Below are 22551 nucleotides of genomic sequence, written 5' to 3'. Positions count from 1 at the left end.
AAAATATTTGTGAGTATATAGCGTTATTGTGATATTCCAAACTAGAATACTGACTTAATATATGACTACCCTTTCTTCTGTTTTTCAGTTGGGTGGAGAGCTTTGGACATGAGGGGCTTGGATTATTACTGGACATTTTGGAAAAGCTAATTAGTGGCAAAATGTAGGTATTGCTAATCATTATTTCTAATTAAGCTACATTTGCATGTCCAGTGATGATTCCAACATTGATATCTTTTATGCAGACAAGAAAAAATTATAAAGAAGAATCAGCACAAAGTCATACAGTGTCTAAAGGCCTTGATGAACACCCAGGTATGTACATAGGTAATTGTAGTTGTTCTTTATCAGTTATTACAGAAGTTCTTATGAAAGAAGAGTTATGTAATATAGAATTTGCACTAAAGTGATGCATTGCTTTGATAAACTCTTTAGTATATAATGGAAAAAATATTGAAGTATTGATTTCTAGTTTTCTATCAAATCAACTCTCTCAACAGGAGAAACTTGGGGATGAATAGATCCTTTTCTGGTGCTTAACCCTTCATGCGCAGATTAATTTTCTTTTCCTCCTGTCCTTCCTCCCTACCTCTCTACATCCTTATCTGTCTTCTTTTTTGTTCCCTTTTCTCCCTTCCCTCTTCTCTTTTAATTTTCAGAAGTATAGCATGAATCAGCTTTGAAATCATAAATGATTATTAAATGTGGTCTGCAGTAATACTTATTACCAAAGAATTAAGTTAGAAAGACTTCGTTTTTATAGTCTAGAGATTTATATTTTTAATGAAATTAATGTGAACAGATATGAACAGGTCCCAGAGGTGGAGGAGCAATGATGCTTAATGCAAGTACAGTTGACCCTTGAACAATATGTGTTTGAACTGCACTGGTTCACTTATATGTGGATTTTTAAAAATAAATACATATTTGTACTGTAAGTGTATTATTTCTTCCTTCTGCTTTTTTTAAAATCTTTTCTCTACCTTTATTGTAAGAATATAGTATATAATACATATAACATACAAAATACGTGTTAATCAACTCTGGGTTATTGGTAAGACTTCTGGTCAAGAGTAGGCTATGTGTAGTTAAGTCTTGGGGAAGTCAGAAATTATACTCGGATTTTTGACTGCATGAGGAGTTGGTGCCCCTAACTCCTGTGATGTTCAAGAGTCAACTGTAATATTGAAACCAAATATAATATGGCAGGACTGCAGTTTGAATATTTAAAGAGGATACATTAGAAGAGAGAAATGGTTTATGCTCTGTACTGAAGCTGGGTTTATCTAACTGTGTTTCCTTTTTTTCATACTGTTAATTGCAGAAATTAGCTCTATTCCATGCCATGTCTCTAGCTCTAACATCTAATCATATCTATCTCATGATGTGTGCAGTAATGATAGGTGTTTTCATTCATTAGACAGCGGGAGAGGAACTTTTGTCTATGTTGGGTGATGATTTGTGTTTTATAGCAAAACTGTGTATTTCTGATTAATTTTAATATTTTTGCCTTATCCTTATTTATTTATTTTTTGAAGATGTTGGGGGTAGGAGTTAATTAATTAATTTATTTATTTTTGCTGCGTTGGGTCTTCGTTTCTGTGCGAGGGCTTTCTCCAGTTATGGCAAGCAGGGGCCACTCTTCATCGTGGTGCGCGGGCCTCTCACTATCGCGGCCTCTCTTTTTGCGGAGCACAGGCTCCAGACGCGCAGGCTCAGTAGTTGTGGCTCATGGGCCTAGTTGATCCGTGGCATGCGGGATCCTCCCAGACCAGGGCTGGAACCTGTGTCCCCTGCATTAGTAGGGAGATTCTCAACCACTGCACCACCAGGGAAACCCTATCCTCATTTTTAAAATAAACTTTTAGAGAACTTCATATTTAAGTACTTGTACTTAAATTATTAACATTTACATTTCTTTTTATTAAATTCAGCAAATATTTACTAATTATTTTTTAATTGAATTATTTATGGATTTTTTCATCATTTTCTGGAGTTAAGTTTTCTATTTTTAACCAATGAAATATTTTTCACCTCCCTGCTTCCTCCAATCAGATACGATTTTCAGGGAAAATATCTGATGTAGAAATCACAAGTACTTTCTGTACTGAACTCACTGTTCTGTGAAAATTCGATTTTAGATATATTATGTAGCCTTTGTAGAGTATGTTTTAAGAGTGAGTGAATAAAGGAATCAAATTGCTCATAGGGAGACATCTTTTCACACTGAGTATATAACACTTGCTTTCAGGCGGAGTGGGGGGGCTTCTAAAATAAGAATATAGCAACTGGAAATTTCACTGGTGATGGGAAGGCTAAAAGCAGCGAAAACCCAGGAACATTTTTCCAAAACAAAGGGGCATGGGGCATTTGAATTTAAGAAATGTCATGGTTAAAGTGAAGTGGTATATAGAAGATAATATTCCTACTTGGTTTAAGACTGAATTGGAAAGGGAGTAAACTTTATGTATTTGTATTCTAATTAATATAATGTGATTTACTGTTAAATAATGGATTATTTTGTTTACAGTTTATGTGGAGCTGGAATATATTCCATTTGCATTTATTACTGTCATGCTGCTATGAATAAAAAGTTACTGATACTTGGAATTATAATGTCTGAATTCTAAACATAATTATATGTGAAATTTTTTGGTAAATATATTTTTTCCAGGATTGGTTGATGGTTTTTCCTCTACCTTACTGTGCAATCTTTATAAAAGTTCATTGAATGATGAAAAATATAGGCTTTAAGAGAAAAAAATGTATGTACTAGTACCTTATTTGGTACTAGTAATTAATCATATAATTGATATTATGAGTGAATCTGATATCATTGTATGAAATTGAATTTTTCTATAATACTAAATTGAACTTTATAGTAGTGTTTAAATAGAAGAAGATTTTGAATATTTATTAGGAAGAAAATAAAAGTTAAGATGAAAAGTTAAATACCTTTAAATTAAGAGGTAGTCAAAACAGGGGTTTCTTTTTGGTCAGTTAACTTTTTGTGTTAAGGTGTGTACCCTCAGCGAGGGTGCCTTTTTCCTGAAGCCAGCCCCCTCCCTACGTTATCTCTGCTGCTGGTATTAACTCAACGTGGGTAGTCATTCAGCACCAATGTTCATGTAGGGCATCTGACACAGGGATTTAGGGTATTCACCTTCCCCTGCCTAACACACCTTCAGTGGCCTGTAGTACTATGAGGTAATAATAGGCCTCAAGTAAAATGCAAAGGGAACCTATCACTGGTCCTCAGTTTAGAATATTTGAGTTTTCCTAAACTCTGGAGTGGATCCTTGACATTCAGTGGAGAGACAGACCTTCCAAAATTGGTCACTATCTCTCTAACCTTGTAATAGCCTTCATTTAATGCACTTTAAGTGCCATTACTGGTAAGTTGACTATTTCTCTCACAGAGTCAACGGGTTTAGTTTTGCTTTGTTTTTTTAAATAATTGAATGAGTAATCTTATACAAGTAGGCAGCAGTTCAGTCTTTAATTCTAGATACAGTAGTGGTAACCTGGCCTCATTCCAGTCTCAAAATGAGCACCGTACAATTTTCCATTAGCGAAGTCAGAGAATATTGCCAGTGATGCAGCTTTGAGTTCACAGGACACTGGTCGAAACTAGATCAGAGAATGCTCCTGTTCCACTCTTGACACATGGTTTAGGGTCAGAGGGCCTGACAGAGAAGGTAGGTGGTATCCCTTAGAGGAAATCAGTATGAGTTGCTTTGAATGGCTGGAGGAGCCACAGGATTCTGATTCCAGAAGGGCAGGTGCTGGCTCAGGCCAGCCCAGAGTGGGGGAAGTGAAGGAGGAAGTGCTGAAGGCAAGCTTTACTCAGTCTCAGGTTTATTAGGACAGAGCTAGCCCTTTGGTACTTGGTAATCATTGGCTGGTTGACTTTTTGAATTGGGTCTAAGTGGTACATTACAAAACTCTGACAATTCCCTGGAATGATTGTCGAGGCATATTGTAGTCTCTGGCCCCATGCCTGCTTTTCTTTGTTTCCAGTTATGAAACAGCCCAGAGTACCACAAAAGTGAGCATTTCCTGGTTGGTTTAGCTGTTTCCTTGTAAACGTTTCCCTGTCACCAACAGGGCAGAGAAGTCCCTTCAAAAATCATACCCTGGGGCCCTTGACCCTTCTGTTTGTACTTCCTTCTTTGTACCTGTGTTCTTTAGATAGTGGTTTAAAGCAAGTGCAATATTTCACCACAGTGTGAAGCTTCTTTACGTAAATGCGATATACAAGACAGGAAACTTATAAATAAATTTTCATAACATTCATAACGTTCAAAGCATTTGGATTTAAGCTTGTTATAGATTTTATTTTGATACCAATACCTAGTGCTAATTTTGAGTTTGTAGGTCTGTAATTGAGATTAAGTTCCTTTTTAGTGCTTAGTAGTAATTCTAATCAGCTAAATTCTCACTCTTTAAAAGGATCCTCTGGGATGTATGGTAGATAAATACTACTGTTTTATTGCTTCTATTCATCCTCTGTTATTTGATACTTATCTTCCATAGATTGTAAGTAGACCCTAAGAGATGTATACACCCTTAAATCAAAACACTAAGTCATTAACATAACTCCTATATTCCAATTGAATGTGACATCCTGGCAGTAGCAAACTTTGGCCTCATTCAAAATCATTCCATTTATATAATGTGTTTACAACTGCATTGTCTTTTTGATAACAAAATATCGTTCAGATCAGAATACACATGTTCTTATGGCAGTTTCTACGTGGTATCAGCCCGAATCACCCTTCAGCTTTTGCCTGTTTATGAACTAAGTGTTGCTATCTAGGCCCGCACTGTGTGATGTGGTTGCCACATGTGGCTACTGAGCCCTTGAAATGTGGCTAGTCTGAACTGAGATGTGCTGTAAGTGTACAATACACACTAGATTTTGAATACTTAGGAAGAAAAAAAAAGTAAAAATATCTCATCAATAAATGTTCTATATTGATTATATGTTAAAATGATAATATTTTGGGTATATCAGAATAATTCTATTAAAATCAGTTTTACTTTTTGTTTGAAATTTTACATTGCACATGTGGCTCACATTATATTTCTCTGGGATAGTGATCTGTGCATTTATTTGTGGTACCTCTTACCAACCTTCCTTCCCAGTAGAGCTCCTCACGGCCTCAGTGTCTGGTTCAGTATCAGTCTGTTCATTTTGTATGTTCCTGTTGGGAATCTCAGTATTCCTCACTGCTTCTCTCTTTCTCTAGTTGGCCACTTATCTATCTTAGTAATTATCAGTCATATTGCTATCAAATTACCTTTGAGGGGTTATCTATATTTGATTGATTCTCATAGTTCTTAATGTAAAGGGAATACTTCTATGAATTTTTTTAGGATGTTATGCATTCTTTATATTTTCTGGCTTTACTACATGTACACGTATATTATCTTATAAACATTTTAACTGCATTTCCTTCAGGGCACTAGTTTTTCAACTAACCACTAAAATTTAACCTCTTATTTCCAAAATGTTGTAGTATGGCTTGGAAAGAATTATGAGTGAAGAGAGGAGTCTTTCTTTGTTAGCCAGAGCCATTGATCCTGAGAAGCCCAGTATGATGACGGATGTGGTTAAACTCCTTTCTGCAGTGTGCATTGTAGGGGAGGAAAGCATGTAAGTCTTCTCAACTTATTTCTCTCATTACATAATAATTTAATACAGTTTGAGCCATATAATGTTTTCATTATTCTATTTTAGTCTAGAATTTACTTTAAAAAAATGAACTATACTTAAGCATGTGATTTAGATTTATATTGGCTGAACAGAAGTGTTTGAGTAGTAATTTTTTTCTCTTAATCAATATAGTAGTTACGGGCTAACATGTTTCTATGAAAAATGGATTTCTTCATTATATTTAAACTGTTCTGAACTCAAAACCTAAATAAACATTCTAAATGGAGACTTTGAAAAATATACAAATTGGTTCTGTTTCTTATTTATTTATTTACTTTTTGGATAGAATTAATTCAATAATAAGTGTGTAATTGATAATGTAATGGTTGAGGGTGCAAGGTCCTTGACAGTAAAGTACATACTAAAGTTTTAACTTTAAAGACATTATCCACAATTGCTAGAGCTGTAACTAAAAGACCATTACATACATATTAAAAGATAAATAAAAATAAACCTGTTTTTCTTTTTAAGGAAAATTAGTGTTCTTATTACAAGACAGCATTTAAAATTTATTTAAAATACTTTTTATAAATGATAAAGATATACAAACTGAACAACCAAAAGAACAAACAGAAATGACCCTCCCTCCTGTAAGGGTAGGCAGAGCCCTGTAAGTGAAACCTCCTGCACACATTTAAAAATTGTCCATGTAGAAGTCCTGTGGGGCTGATGACTGTTGCGCCGCTCAGTTTGGACTTAGTTGGAGAGTCAACAGGCACCACTCAGCCCTGGCCCTCTGCCCCCATATGTAGCTATAGTGTGTATCCCTGGATGAGGCCATGCCTGCTGCAGTCCCAGCTGCAAAGCCAGGCGTACAGCTTCTGCACTTTCCCATTTTAAAAAGGCCATGTTAATTTTGGTGCAGAAACCTGTGTGTGAGTTTAATGTCGACACATAAGATACTTGCTGTTCTCCCCCAACTCCTTTCTGCTCCTCCTCCATCCTCCTCCCTTGGCTCCCCTCCTTCCTCTTCCCCCCTCTCTCCCTTACTTCTTGTTTCTTCTATCTCTTTTCTCTTCTTCCCTTTTCCTTCCCTATCCCTTCCTCCCTCCTTTCCTTTCTTCTTGTCCTTCTCCTTTACCTTCTCTTTCTTAATCCTCTTCCTCTTTTTCCTCCTCCCTCTTCTACTCCTCCTCCTCCACTTCCATATTATTTTTATTATTTCTTGACTTCAGGATAGGTCATCAAAATGAGTAAATAACTCTTAGGACTAAAGTGTCTACGTCCACAAGCTGTGTGAACTTTTACAGTATGCTGGGTACTGTTAGCATAAGCATTCTTTAAAGAAGTAGCAAGTATACTTCTTGCATAACCATTATTCTTTATATTTGACTGTAATTCCTTAGTACTATATTTTTTTTTTTTTTTTTTTTTTTAGTACTATATGTTTTGGGGCACCAGAGCTTCATTTATTTATACTCAAGACAGAGTAGGGTTGTAGTGGTTAAGAGAATTTATATAGTGCTCACTACACAGGTTTATCATTTAGTAGACCTGAGACCCTAAACAAATGGCTTAACCTTTTTCTTCCTCAGTTTCCTAACCTATAATATGGCATAAAAATAATTATCCCATATTATAGAGTTCATAGAATTATATACATTAAAAAATGGTTAATATTTGTAAACCAGTTTAAATAGTGCCTGATGTGTAGTAAGTACTATATAAATGCTTGGTAAATAAACATGATCGTAGGGTTATTATGAGGAATAAATGAATTAAAACATGTAACATAGTTCATGCTTGATATGTGCTATATGATCAGTAAGCTACTTTTAAAATGTTATTGGTTGCCTAGGAGTAGTCACTCTGGAGTTTAGTAGATTAAGCTATTGTATTGGGTTATTTGGGTTATTTGCTGTTTGTAATTTACTTTATAATTTCAAATTTTCCAATAGCCTTGAAGAAGTTTTAGAAGCTTTAACATCATCTGGAGAAGAAAGAAAAATTGACAGATTTTCTTGTATTGTGGAAGGTCTTCGGCACAATTCAGTTCAATTGCAAGTAGGTTTCATGTTTATCATTCATAGTGTTTTTTGTAACTGTTTCCTGATTGACTTATATTTAATACTGTAGTATGAAACCCCACATGCCATTTAATATTTTATAGCATTTTAAATAAATACAGAATTCTAACATACCATAATTTATCTTATAGATACAAATTTATGTACACCTATAATTATTTCCTTAGGTTCCTAGAAGTTGACTTACTAGATTTCTCTGTGAAATATATAATCATAGTCCATGAATTGTTATCTCAATTGTTGATTTTTATAATTTTTTAAGAAGTCTAGGCAATTGAGTGAATTGTGGCTTTTCGTTGTATTAGTTTTATATCTGAAAAGTTGAGAGTGTCCATGAGTAAAAAGACCAAGATACACTTAGAAAAATCCTTTCAAAGATTTTTTTTTCTTTCAAAGATTTTTAAGCACTCCCAAAAAGTCACATTTAGACTTGAAACACTATAGTACCCAAGCTGCATGTCTAATATTCATTTAATTTCTCCCTTTTCTTAAAGACACAAGAATTTTATTGCTAGAACTATTGTTACAATCATTGCTAATCAAACCTAAGTATTTTTAAGGAATTATCGATGACTGATTCCTACCTTCAAATTAAAAAAAAATTAATTGGTGTGGTTGGGACCTGGCTATTGGGATTTTTGAAAGATCCTCAGGTGATTCTAATGTGCAGTAAAATTTGGAAAGCAAGGTGTTAATAGCTATGAAGTAAATCTGTTTCACACTTAATAGTAAAATATTATAGTTTTAATTTTTACTTGAAAGCTCTGTGTACCTTAGCCATTTAATTGTTTCTCATTGTGGTAGGAATGGAAAAGCCAGATCTTAGTGATGTTAATAAAAAATAAACATGGTATTTGATGAAAAATCAGAAAATGTTAGGGACTGTCATATTAATAATTTATTATGAGATTTCTGAAGACGGTATTTTGTGAATCTGCTTCTGGTGACAGTGTTTGTGAATGGTGGTGAGGAACCCTGTGTGACTGGTTTCTCGGGACATATGCAGACTTGAAGATCTGAGTACGTGTATGGTCACTATTGCGTGGGTCCAGTTCCTGGAGCTTCTGGAAAAGAGCTCCTCCTTCCACATCTGGGAGTGGGGGCCTGGGCTTTGTGTCCATCGCTGACCTCAACCCTGCTCCTTCAGTTCCTCGGTGGGCTGGGGTCTGTTAATCCATTTACCATTACCCTCATTTCCCTTTCCTTCTCATTTCTCATTGGCCCCAGATTTCCTGTTCACCACAGGAGTAATGAAGAGTGAGCCTAAAAGAAACTGTGTAGAGAAAAGCTAAACAATTACTTTATCTGGGTTTTCCGCTAGTACTCATGTAACTTTTACTTGCACAGTGTTTGTGCAAATACCAGTAGGTTATTATATTAATTTTGGTAATTTGTGCAGCTTATTAGAAATTATGTCTAGTTTAAAAATCTCACCATGAAATGTAATAGTCCCATGCAAAGTTTATTCCCTAAGTAAAGACCTTTTGGTCCTAATGCATACTTTTTGTATTTAATGACACACATGTTACAGGAATGATGAAAACAATAGAGTTCTGAGTCAGGCAGCCTTGAATTTGAGTCCCAGCTCTTCACATCGTAGCTTTAGTGACTCTGGATCAGTTCCCAAATCTTTTCTATACTTCAGTTTTCTCAGTTGCAAGATGGCAATAATCTCAGTACCTAGCTCATTGTTGATGCAAGGATTACATAGGATATAGGTTTAAATGCTTAGTACGCTGCTTGGTTCATTAGCAGAAGCGTTCAGTAAATGCTAGCTTTAAAAAGTAATTTTGGTAAATTAAAAAAATAAAGTCAGTGGAGATTAAATGTGATCTTCATTTTTTAAAGAAACATTACCAGTGTTGATATTAAAATTGATATTTTACTATACAACCCAGCATTTAATGAAAACTTGCTAATGAAAACTTATGTTCACACAAAACTGCATGCACAAATTTTTATAGCAGGTTTATTTGTCATAGCCCCAGACTGGGAACAACCCCGTGTCCCTCAACAGGTGAATGGTTACACTGTGGTACACCGTACATATAATACTATTCCACATCAAAGAGGAATGAACTACTGACTTAACGCAACTTGTGTGAATCTTCAGAGAATTATGCAGATTGAAAAATGCCAGTCCTAAAAGGTTACACACTGTTGAAAAATGCCAGTCCTAAAAGGTTGCCCAGTGTGGTTTCATTTATATAACATTATTTATTTATTTATTTTTTCTGTACGTGGGCCTTTCATTGTTGTGGCCTCTCCCGCTGCGGAGCACAGGCTCTGGTCGCGCAGCCGTTCCGCGGCATGTGGGATCCTCCTGGACCGGGGCACGAACCCGTGTCCCCTGCATCGGCAGGCGGACTCTCAACCACTGCGCCACCAGGGAAGCCTTATATAACATTCTTGAAATAACCAGATTATAGAGAACAGTTCTCTAAGAACAGTTTACTGCTTTACTGGTTGCCAAAGATTTGGATTGGGGTCTGGGAAAGTGTTGGGCGTGGCTGTAAATAAATAGCAGGAAGGAGTGTCGTGCAATTAAAGCAGTTCTGTATCTTGATTGCGGTGATGGTTACACAAATCTATACGTGATGAAATTGCATAGAACTGTACACGCATACACAGATGAGTGTAAAGCTGGTAAAATCTGAAAAGCTCTGTGGATTGTACCAATTTCAGCTTCTTGGTTTTGGTATTGTACTATAATGATGCAGGATGTTACCAATGGGAGGAATTGTGTGAAGAGTACTCAGGACCAACCTGTACGTATTTTTTTTTTTTTTTTCAACTTCCAATGAATCTATAATTATTTCAAAATAAAAGTTTTAAAAAATCTTGATAAAATTGGGCTTCCAACTTTTTTTACAACATTATTACATCATTTGATGTTTGAAAGCTGTGAGGGAAAGGATAAAGAAGGGCTCTTTAAGAACGAAGTCAAGTTTTGCCTAGGTAAATGACATGATTGACTCATTAATTGGAAAGTTTGACTATTGCAACATTAAAATTCTTGGTTATTTGTCATATTAAATTTGTTTTGGCTACCAGACATTAAACTAAATCTATCTGGTCTTTTAAAATCCTGATTACTGTATGAACTTGAAGGCAAACTGCATGAGTCAAAAAAATTCTTGGGTAAATTTATTCATTTCTATTATGGGTAGTTACTCTGATTTTACTGAAGGTGCTAAGTTATGGAAAAATAACTTTATAGTTATGATAAAATATGATAAAAAGAACTATTAATTAAAAACTATAAATTAAGATTACTATTCCATAGAAGACAGTAAGACTTGAAGAAATGAAAATATATTCGTCTAGAGAATTGATATAATTTTGAAATGATTTTTTAAACAGTTTTATTGAGATAAAATTTATTCATTTAAAGTGTACAATTCCATGTTTTTTTATGTATATTCAGAACGGTGCAATTTTCACCACAGTCAATTTTAGTACATTTTCATCATCCCCAAAAGAAAGCCCTCATGCCCTGGCCGTCACCCCTCGGTGCCCTCATTATCTCTAGCTGTAGGCAGCCAATACTCTACTTTCTCCCTCTATAGAGTTTCGTATTCCAGATGTTTGTTATCAGTGAAATCACAGCGTATGTGGTCTTTTCTTCCTTCTTTCACTTAGCATAGTATTTTCAAGGTTCATCCATGCTGTAGGATGTATCAGAGCCTCATTTTGTTGTGGTTGTTGTTGATGCCGTGTATGATGCTGCTGTATGGTATCCGGCATTTCGTTTATCAGTTGTCAGGTGGTGGGCATGTGGACTGTTTTAAACTTTTTGGTTATTATGAACAATGCTACTGTGAATATTTGTGGGGACGATTTCTTTCTTAATGACGGCTTATTTGCCATATTTAGTGTTAAGGCATTAAGGGTGGAGAGGAGGGGCTAGCAGCAGCCTCTCTCTGGACAGCTGTGGAAATTGCTTGAGGAATTTTTATCAGGATACAGGTGGCTGATTATATTAGCTTTTATGAAACTAATTGCTTAAGTTGTAATTAAGTATATTTTCTGTTACACTTAGTAGTGTCATTTTTTTTTGTGTGTGTGTGTTTTTTTTTTTTTTTTTTTTGCGGTACGCAGGTCTCTCACTGTCGTGGCCTGTCCCGTTGCGGAGCACAGGCTCCGGACGTGCAGGCCCAGCGGCCATGGCTCACGGGCCCAGCTGCTCTGCGGCACGTGGGATCTTCCCGGACCGGGGCATGAACCCGCGTCCCCTGCATCGGCAGGCGGACTCCCAGCCACTGCGCCACCAGGGAAGCCCTTGTCATTGTTTTTTGATGTCCTATAAACACTATAATTTCTTGATAGAGTTTTTAAAGTTTAATTTTCAGTGAGAAGTGAAAGGTCATTTTAGCATCATTTAAATTCATTTCTTGTGAATTGTTCTCAATTGAACAATTCAAAGAATTGTTCTCAATTCTAATATTCCCTACTAAACCATTTTGTTGTGTGTTTATACTCTAATGGATGTTTCTTCTTCCTGTTAAGTCAAATGTATGAAATAGCTAGCAGGTAGCAAGCTTAAGTTAAGAGTAAAGTTATTGTTTTCCTGATAGCTAACTTAGGGGGAAAAAAGTAAGTAGATTCTCTTTTCTGGGGTTGCTAATTCTATTTCACTTAAAATGATCAAGCAGTACTTTAGTAATATCTAAATACTTTTCTCTCTGTGTGTTTCTAAAGTTAACAAAAAAAAAAAATGTTTTAGAACTAGCTGATTATCAATTTTCCCATAAAGCTATTGCTCTAAGTACCCATTTTATTCCATTAGCTATTTAAGTTGCATTTATTAAAATGTACTAGTCAGGGGTGATATTAGCAAATGAAATTAAAAATAAAACTTGTTTGTTTGTCTCTGAATAAAATAGAAACCAATTGTTTGCTTTTAAATTGGAGAAAATGGGAGATAGTAAAATTAAAAAATTCCTCATTGTTCTCTTAGTGCAAAGTATATTTATTCCAAAGTACTTTTTAAGGGAGGATTGTTACATTTACTTAAGTCTGCTAATAATAATGATGAAGATAACGTGACTACCTCTGATTCTGATAGGGTCCAGTCTTCATGTGTGTGATTAGCTCCTTGTGATGCCTGGGTCTTCCTTAGAAGAGGGTTGGAATAATGTGAGTGCACCAATCTCTAGTATCTGTCACACTTTGATTTTCATTGTTATTTTCATTTCTATCCTCTTATTATTATTTTTTCTTTCTATGTGTGTCTTCTTTCTTCTCTTGTTAGAGCCATACTTTGCTAGAGTGTCAGAAGCATTATCTAGATCCTAAAGAGTTTGTTCAAACCCATGTTGTTGGGCATAGGGCTGATGGGATTGTGGTAGATTTTTGTCAGGAAAGGAATCAAAGTGTGGGAATCCTGGAGTTTTTGGGGTTGGCTATTTGACTTTTCCTCTGCATCTGTGTCCTCAGTGACGGCACGCTGTACCTTCCCTTCCTATGGTGTCTTCCTGGACTCTTGGAGTGTCAAGAACACAAAGGATCTGTGGTTTTATGCCACTTGTAAACTACCGTGTTAGTCTGCCACACTTGTATGGGTGCTGCTGTCAAAAGACACGAACTCCTAGGTCAAAAACAAAGGACTCGGGCTTCCCTGGTGGCGCAGTGGTTGAGAGTCCGCCTGCCGATGCAGGGGACACGGGCTCGTGCCCCGGTCCGGGAAGATCCCACATGCCGCGGAGCGGCTGGGCCCGTGAGCCATGGCCACTGAGCCTGCGCGTCCAGAGCCTGTGCTCTGCAACGGGAGAGGCCACAACAGTGAGAGGCCCGCACACTGCAAAAAAAAAAAAAAAAAAACAACAAAGGACTTCAGTTACCTACAGCCATAGCAGTAGCTCAAGTATCAGCTTTGTCAACCCCAGTTTCCAGTTTCAGTGGGTTGTGTTATAGGGACGACACCCTGAGCTTAGAGAATCCAAGTCTGCTATCATGGGCAGCAGTTACTCTGACTGATACAGGCTGTGATGAGCTCCATTCCATTTGTCTCCCAGAGTATTTAATTAAGCCTGCTGGTCAGCAGTGCTTCAAGCAGCAGGTTGAGGCTGCCCTGCAGTACTGACTTCAGGCATGCCTTCCAGGTCCCAGATCCCATCAGCTGAACAAATCCTGTAAACCGTCAGGGTCTATCTTAGGACACCAGGAGGCTTTCTTATCTTCTTCTGTTGCTTTTTCACTCGGCCTGAGGTATTAATGATTGCACAGACTTCCCTTTGTTCAGCAAGGAGGACATCTGGCGCAACTCCTTCATCTGTAACAACCCTGCCAGTGAGTGAAAGCTGACCTGAGTGCCTTGCAGGGCTGATGCAGTGTCACTGATTACTTCAGCTAAAACCAGGGACACATTTCGTATCATCTGTTCTAATTCAGTGACTCATCGTAGGGATAACTGTCTGCAGGTGCACGTATGTAGTGATCAGTGTTCTCTCCAGGAAACTCCCCAGAGTAACCAAAGTTCGCCTGGGTGTGGAGAGATGGCCACAGTTGTCTGAGGCTGTACGTGTGCTGATACTGTTTCCTCACACACCTGAGCATCTCTTATGAGCACCTCTGAGGTGTAAGTCATGGTGTTTTGGGAGAGAGAGGCATGTTAATGCCTGGCTTCCCCACAAGATACATAGTTTTGAAGGTGCACATGGTGTTCCTGGAAGGAACATGTTGTTTATAGTTGTTGGGGACCCCCAATTGGGATCTCTATCAGTTGGGCTACCAGGTGACAGTGCTTTCAACAAGGCCTCCCAGCCAGCTGATAAATTTTTGGATTCTCAGTTCAGGAAATAATTGAGTCCAGTCTTTATTTTGGAGGGACTGTCTGAAGACATGGCTGCAATGGCAGGTCGTGTTACAGGAGCTTGGAAAACACAGATCTTTCAGAATGGGCTGTGGGTCTGCCTGCCCTTTTGCTCTGGAGGGGAGATGCTGTCTCTGTCTTCCAAGATGGTTTGCTATACAGACATCCTTGTCAAGGTCTTGCAGAAGAAAAGCCATCTGTACCTCTACTTGCAATACATGCAGAGACACAGAGAGAATTGCCTGGCAGCAGAGAGCAGACCGTTGCACCTCCTTCTGCCACCTTTTTGGCTTCTTTTCCTTCAGCCTGATGCTCCTGGTGTTGTTCCTGTATACACAAAGGTGTGCGTTTGTTGTACCTTGATGTTGAGTGAATGGAACAAAACCTTCACTATTTTCGGTTCATATGATACTACAGAGTAGTAGTACAAAGTACTCTGTACTTTGAAATATGTTACTTGGCAATAATCGACAAATATGACATTGAAACAAATCAGTTACAATGCCTTTTTGAATTTAGCCAAGGTTATTAGCTTCTGTTTGTTTTGTTTCCCTTACCCCTTAAATGCTCAAAATGTACCCAAGTTTAATTTTGCACGAGACCAAGCCAAGGTCTTCCTATAATGAATAGTCATATCTTGATTTACTGTTTCTTTTTGTTTCAAGTATCTCCTACCCCCTCAAAAATGTCAGTGTTAACTAGAGTTATTTTTAATATCAAGTAAGTCGTTCGCACATTTAATGAAGGATACAGAGTGTACTAGAACGTTTATCTTTAGGATCACTGTTGGGGCATTCCAGAGGGATGCAGAGATCAATTTATTTTAATTCCTCTCTTTTTCTACCACTACTTTTATTGAGGTTTGCAGCAGTTTGGTTACTGTATCTATATGAATCAAACTGTTAAACATATTAAAATGGACTAGTAAATATTATGCCATTAAGCTAATAAACATTAAAGAAACAGTAAAATAACACACTAACGTGAACTCATATTGTCATGTGGAGCACACACCTACTAAACTAAAAAAATCATTTTTGTCCTAGAGTATACTGCCAATTTTCTGAGTCTGTGTAATACATTTTTTCACTTATGCTACAATAGACCACCAAAAAGATAACACTTAATTCATGACTCAAGGTAACTGCAAAATTTCATAATTAACCAGTCAATTAGTTAATTATTCAGAGATTGTGGTTCAGGGTTCTGCTAGATATTAGAACTATAAAGATGAATGAAATACACTGCTTAAGTCCTTAAGAAGCTTATACTCAGGAATTTATAGCTGGCTAATGTTTCATATGAAAATTGCGGTACTAGGAGTTTCAACAAAATGGGAGAACACAGAAGAAATTCATGATGTCTCAGGGTGAGTGTCTGAATAAACCTTTAAAAATCCAAGTTCTGTCTTGAATCCAACTGTTCCTGTTCATATAAATTAGGGCCTCTTGAATCCTTCAGTTTATTTCTCTGCATCTGTATGAGATATATGCAGTTACCTCAAGCTCTGACTTGTCCTCTTACTGTGTTCATTTACCGAATATTTAATTGGAAATATAAGTAAAATTATAGGACTTTACATATGCTGATATACTTCACTCTTTCTGTGTTTGTCTACATAATGTAATAGTCTATTTTAGTTTATATTCTGAATTAATGCATGAGATTTTAAAATTCTTTGGAGTTTCTTTAGTTGCACTGGAGGCAAGATATTTCTCTATAAGCATCATTTACTCATTTTAACTTGATAATGTAGAATTTGATTGTGCAAAGAGAGACAGATGATTTCTGCTATGGGGTAGAAAAGATGAATAGCGGTCTGACCTGTGTCTTCCAGGCCCAGATAGTAAGTATTCACAGGTTCTGATAGGATTTTTATTTAAGTACTTTACTGGTGCTTGTTTCCAGTCTGAATTTAGCTTCGGAAGCTGATATGTTTTCAGTGTAGTATAGCCATCATTTTACATGTGAAAACATGTTATATTCAGGATGAATATGTTGACCAAGTGTGAACTTTCTAAAGAATGTTTGCTTTTGCTGTTTGTTGGATACCTTTTCAATTCCTTCCACATAATCGTGGAGAAAGCATCTGTGCTGGTGGCCTTTGAAAAACCTGGACAGGCCTGTGTTCGAGGCTCAAGCATCACTGCTGTTAGTATACCTGGCATTTTGTACTTAAACTTGTTTGTCTGAAAAGGGTTGGAAACCAAAGGTTAAATATGCATAAAGTGTTTATTTTTTCTCCTGTTTGTGTTGCACGTAGTGATAGACAGCAGTAAATTAAATTGTGTACTAGAGGAACTTTAGGTGATGCATATTCACATGTGAAGAAACCTTCTCACTTCATTTTCAAGGGCAGAAAGCTGCTTTGCTGATTAAGTGATGAAAATTCCAGCATGTGTCTTTGTCTTGCTGTTTAACCCCTTTCTACTTCTAATGATTTTCCTTTGATCATTTGCCTTGTTCTTAAGATTGCCTTTGACAAGCTCTATCCCTCATATTGAATATCTTTGAGATTTTTGCTTACAGTTTATCTACTTTGTCCCCTGTTACATGTCTTTACCCCTCTAGTTTACAACATTGCTGACATTTGTCCCACTATTTGTAATTACTGTTTTGGCTGCTTATTTTCCTAATCCTTGGCTATGTGGGGTTTGCTGGTCTCAGCTTTTGTAGGACATTTTCAGTCTGTTGCTGTTCTTGAGGAAATCCTCAACTGTCCCGAATTCTAGCTGGATATGTGCGTGCCTGTGTGTGCAGACACATCTTTATAGCTAGAAGTTATGTTAAAAATACCTTTTCTCATGTAAGGCTCCTTATTGATAATTGGGGCAAGAGTAACAAATGAGGTTACAGCATTTACTTTCCATATCATTAGAACTGAGTACATATCTAACACCTAAAGATGTGTCTTACTTATAAGCCTTGTTTAAACCAAAGGTTAATGAGCAGTATTTCTAAAATATAAAGGTACATTTGGAGCAAGGAGAATATTTTAGAGCCAGTTTTAATTGTATGCTTTCATTTACTGGTTGCATATGGTACATGTGAGAAGGAAAATGTTTTCCATGTGCAGCAGCAGTTCTGTCCCTTTGTAGAAACTTCTCGTCAAGTCACCAATTTGCCAGATGCAGTGGTAATTATCTTATTTGACCTATTAGAGCATTTGACACAGTTGATCACTCTCCCTGTTGACACACTTTTCTCCCATTCTTCCAGGACACCACAATCTCTTCATTTATCTTCTACCACATTGATAGCTTTTTACTTTTCTTTAACTCATTTCCTCAACCTTCAAATCAAAACCTACAATTGAAATGTCCCAACCAGTTCTTGTACCTCCTCTTCTCTCTCTCTTTACTACTCTCTCGGTGATTCCATCTAAGATCTTGGTTTTTACATACAAATGCTATGGTAATCTCTTTCTCCAACTGGAGTCTCCTATATCCAATTTCCTTTTCTAGTTTTTTCGATGAGGATCAATAATAGACAATATTTCCAACTTAACATCTCCAAAACTTAAGTCCTGATCTTTCTTCCCAAGCCTGTTTCCTCTGTTTATGCTGATTTTTTTCTAGCTTAATAAATGTCAGCCTTTGAATTGCCCAGGCAATTCAAACTGTGGATTCAATCTTGCCTCCTCTCTTTCTATAGTAGTGATTTCTGTCTTTTTCATTTCATAGCTGCATCCCTGGTACCAAGAAGTGCTTAGTAGACATCATTAACAGGCTTGGAAGGAATGAAATGAATGAGCTAGTAAACAGAGAAGGTCTTGTGCTCAAAGATAGAACCTTCAGATAAGTTAGGATGCTCCCAGGAGGGCAGAAACTCTTGTTTTCTTACCCTCGTCAGTTCCAGAGGAAGGTGACTTTTGCCTGCTGTTGAAACTGTTAGTATGGCATAATTAGTGCAAATTAATGGAGATCATATATGCTACATTTTGGGAACATCAAACAGAACATGGTGGTTAATTCTTTATGATGAATATCACAATTTCATTATTTCCTTGAGTTTCTGTTAATATTCCAGCATTCACTAATTTCTTAAATGAATGTATGATTCCTAATGTACATTTCAATCTCAGAATTTTAGAAGCAGGATTTATCCTATTCTCCTGTGAAATTTGTTTCTTTCCTTGCATTTTATGTCTCTGTTAATGGTCCCACCTCCTATCTAGTTGAACAGCAAAGGTGGGAGGACTTGTAAATTCTTTTCTTTTGCCTCAACCACATGTTCACCCAGCCATCAAATGTTTTTCAAATGTTGTTCAAGACCTCCTCATCGCTCAACGAAGCTACTTGTATGATAGCTTCTTAACTTGAATCTATTACCTCTATTATCGCCGCTCCTGCATAAAATCCTTTATGATTTCCCCTATTTCCAGCTGAGTCAGAAAGTTCTGATTCGGCACATGAAGCTGTGCCTCCTCTGTCTGGCTTCATCTTTATTGGGTCCTTCCCCTGTTCTCCCACTTCCCGCCTTACAAACTGCGCAGGAAATCTGAATTCCTTGTAACTCAGCAAGAGCCCAGATCTTTGAACATGTAAACTGCTCTGCTTTAAACATCTTGGTCCTCCTTTTCATCTGGCTGTCTCCCTATTAATCCTTAAGAGTCAGTACTGTTCCTCAGCTTTCCTTGTTTTTATTTACTGTCTCCACATTCTCATCATATACTGAACACATCTCTTACAGTACATAGTATATTTGTGTTACTGAACCTGCTTATCTTCACTAGGGGAGGCAACATGTCCTATTTTACCTTTTTAGTTCCTGAGCCTTTTCTACTGTCTCTAGGAATTGAGTTATATGGGATAGATGCCAGATTGGCTCCCACTTATGCTGCTATGCTATACCAGTGTGAAATCATGTGATAAAAAAGGTCTAAATGTCTCAATATCTGTATTAGAAATCTAGAAGGAACTCTTTGGTCTTTATCTTGATTATAGAATTTTTTATCTCTAAAGATGTAAATCAATACATTTTACTGTATGTAGACATATGTTTACATGATATAAATTAATCAAAGAGTGGTTGTAGGTCATGATAGTGGCAAATTACTGTTACAGTTGGGAAGGGATCCTAAAGAATTAAATTCATTATTTCGGCTTAAGTCAGTTCCTAGTTTTATTTTTATGAAAAATTGCCTTTTAAAACGTTTCCTGGGAATAATTTGGATGATTCTTTTCCCTTCTTTCTCCTCAATTTCATGCTAATATTATTCTACACATATCAACTTTCCATTTAGGTGATATTTGCTGCTAATTTTTATGTTGTTTATTTTTGCTTCTTTCTTTGAGTTGTCTATAATTTGCATCTTTTCCTGGAAACCTGGTGACTAATACTAATTTAATTTCTCTGAACATAGAGAAATTAAATTAGTATGCTAATTTAAATATTTGTATGCTGTTTGAGATCTTTTAAAATGCTGAAAAAAACATTTGTGGGTATTGGGTAATGACTGGCAAGGAAGTGGAAAGAAAGCATTTTAAACTTGACTTTCTGACATGAACTGGTTACAGCTGAGTGAACGTGTACTGGAAAGGTAGACGCCGTTTTAAGTTTTTTCTTTTTTCCTTTTAAATATGTTTTCCTTTTCCCTCTCTTTCAAGTTTTGACAGTAGAGGCATGCTGGCCAGATTTTAGTGTTTAGATATCAAATAGAACAATTATAATATATTTCAACCAGCAGGAACTGAGACCCCTGTTGGTGTCTTAATCCCAAAATGGCATTTTAAATTCATATAACCTTGCCTTAAGGGATGGAGAAAGGACAATTTAGGGAACAGCATGAGGTTAAACACATTGATCAGTAAGCTGGTCTTTCTTGTTAGATTTTGGTAGAATGTGGACTTAGAAAAATAACATCATCAACAACAGCAAAGAATTCTTTGCTTCTCTAGAAGCAACCTCTTTTGCTTCCACTATATAGATTTTGGATAATGAAAGATATAATTCAGCCAGGGATTAAAAAAAAAAGGAGATCCAGGTTGAAAGTTGGATTGTTAAATATGAATGGGAAAATACAGCGATTTTTAATTTTCATCATTTAAGTTATATACTAAAGCATTTAGTTAGCTATGTTATTTCTTTATGTCTTCTTAATAAGTGTAACACACAGTAAGCTGAATTTTTGTCAAAGTGTAGGAACCATTGCCTGATAAGTTAACTTCTAGTAATTAGCTGTGCAATGTTCATAATATAATTTTTGGTTATAACAACCCCATTAACTAGTTTCAGGCCTTTGCTAACTCTCATTGACTTAAAGTCTTTAGGTTTCTCTTGATGAATGGGAAATTATTTTATTATCCTATTTTAGGATAGGATCTATCTAAGGATATTTATAGTTTTTCAACTAGTGTGTGTTCAGTTTATGTCTTATGTGTATGGAATATTTTTGGAGAAGAACTTAACTTTTGGTTGGAGTGAATTAAAAAGTCCCCTGAAACTATATTTCTTGTCTAATTTGTAATTGACTAAAATATTTTACATACAAATTATCATTTTAATAGACTCACCTGTGAAGGAAGATATTTTTTTTTTTTTTTTTTTTTTTTTTTTTTTTTTTTTTTTTTTTTTTTTTTTTTTTTATGCGTTACGCGGGCCTCTCACTGTTGTGGCCTCTCCCGTTGCGGAGGACAGGCTCCGGACGCGCAGGCCCAGCGGCCATGGCTCACGGGCCCAGCCGCTCCGCGGCATGTGGGATCTTCCCGGACCGGGGCACGAACCCGTGTCCCCTGCATCGGCAGGCGGACTCTCAACCACTGCGCCACCAGGGAAGCCCTGAAGGAAGATATTTGATAATACTTGGAACACAGCCTTGATGTTTCAGTTCTATTACTCCTTTAATGTCAGAATCCAAGTCTAAGTCTTGCTGTGTAATTTATTGTAGGTAGCATGTATGCAGCTTATCAATGCCCTTGTTACATCTCCTGATGATTTGGACTTCAGGCTTCACATCAGAAATGAATTTATGCGTTGTGGATTGAAAGAGATATTGCCAGTAAGTGCCCTGCAGTCTCCTTATTAATATTTAAATTAGAGAAGTACTTGAGTAGGGGGAAATTTAGATAAATTACCTTCAAGAATAATTTATCTGTGGGAAAAAAGGCTTGAGTATAAAATCTATTTTTGAAATAGATGATAAGGTTTGAGTATTATTTAACACTTTAAGTGTTTGAATGCTGTAAATCAAGTTGAATGGTTGGTTTATTGTTTATGTTTTTCATTAATTTTTTGCATCGTTAAAAACAAAACTGTTCCTTATAACTCCTATTTAATACCTCTAGAATTTAAAACGTATTAAGAATGATGGCCTGGATATCCAACTTAAAGTCTTTGACGAGCATAAGGAAGAAGATTTGATTGAGTTCTTCCATCGCCTCGAAGATGTTAGAGCTGAACTTGAATATCCTTTTGTTCTGAAGTCTAATCAAATATGTAAAATTACTGCTAACCCTTAAACAGCCCCCACCCCATAAAATATTAAACTTCTGAAGCCATTTCTAGATAAACGATATAAAATCAAACCTTTATTGAATCAGAAGGATGTTTGTATAAACCTTTTTTATTTTATTAGTTTATGTGCGTTTTTGTGAATACATGCATATGCAAATGGATGTTACAATCTACAAATGGATGCTTTTTAGACAAGCCTCTTATGTACACATGTACAATCTGTTCTTTTTGTTTGGCACCTCCCCTCCCCCTAGTGCCTTCATCATTAGGAATAGGTGCCCTTAGCCTGCTGGTTAGTTCCTACCCTGTACCTTGGGTGTATCCTCATACGGGCCTTTGTTAATTCTGTGCATCTGCAGATGTCTGTGCTTGTCCAGAGATCTGCCACCTTTCTGTCTTCCACTGGGGCTGCTCCATGGTAGGTAACGCCTGGCACCAGCCCTCTTGGTCAGGGCTCCCCCAGAACCCAAAGACTTCATTAACAGCCAGCTGCCCACTACTCTTTCTGCCAGCAGTATCTTGGCTCAAGAGAGGAA

General features: G+C 36.7%; 1 protein-coding gene across 1 annotated transcript in view; it reads left to right on the top strand.

Moving 5' to 3' along the window:
* DIAPH3 (diaphanous related formin 3) overlaps window positions 1-22551 on the top strand; it is a 574550-nt gene that overhangs the window by 174742 nt on the left and 377257 nt on the right. Inside the window, 6 exon segments of the mRNA XM_032611534.1 lie at window positions 89-163; window positions 246-315; window positions 5523-5659; window positions 7618-7723; window positions 21450-21560; window positions 21847-21965. Of these exon segments, the coding sequence (XP_032467425.1) occupies window positions 89-163; window positions 246-315; window positions 5523-5659; window positions 7618-7723; window positions 21450-21560; window positions 21847-21965 (618 nt within the window).

Source organism: Phocoena sinus, chromosome 18 (genome assembly GCF_008692025.1).
Source record: "Phocoena sinus isolate mPhoSin1 chromosome 18, mPhoSin1.pri, whole genome shotgun sequence".
In the NCBI taxonomy this organism is placed as follows: Eukaryota; Metazoa; Chordata; class Mammalia; order Artiodactyla; family Phocoenidae; genus Phocoena; species Phocoena sinus.
This window is presented reverse-complemented; position numbering and strand designations above follow the sequence as displayed.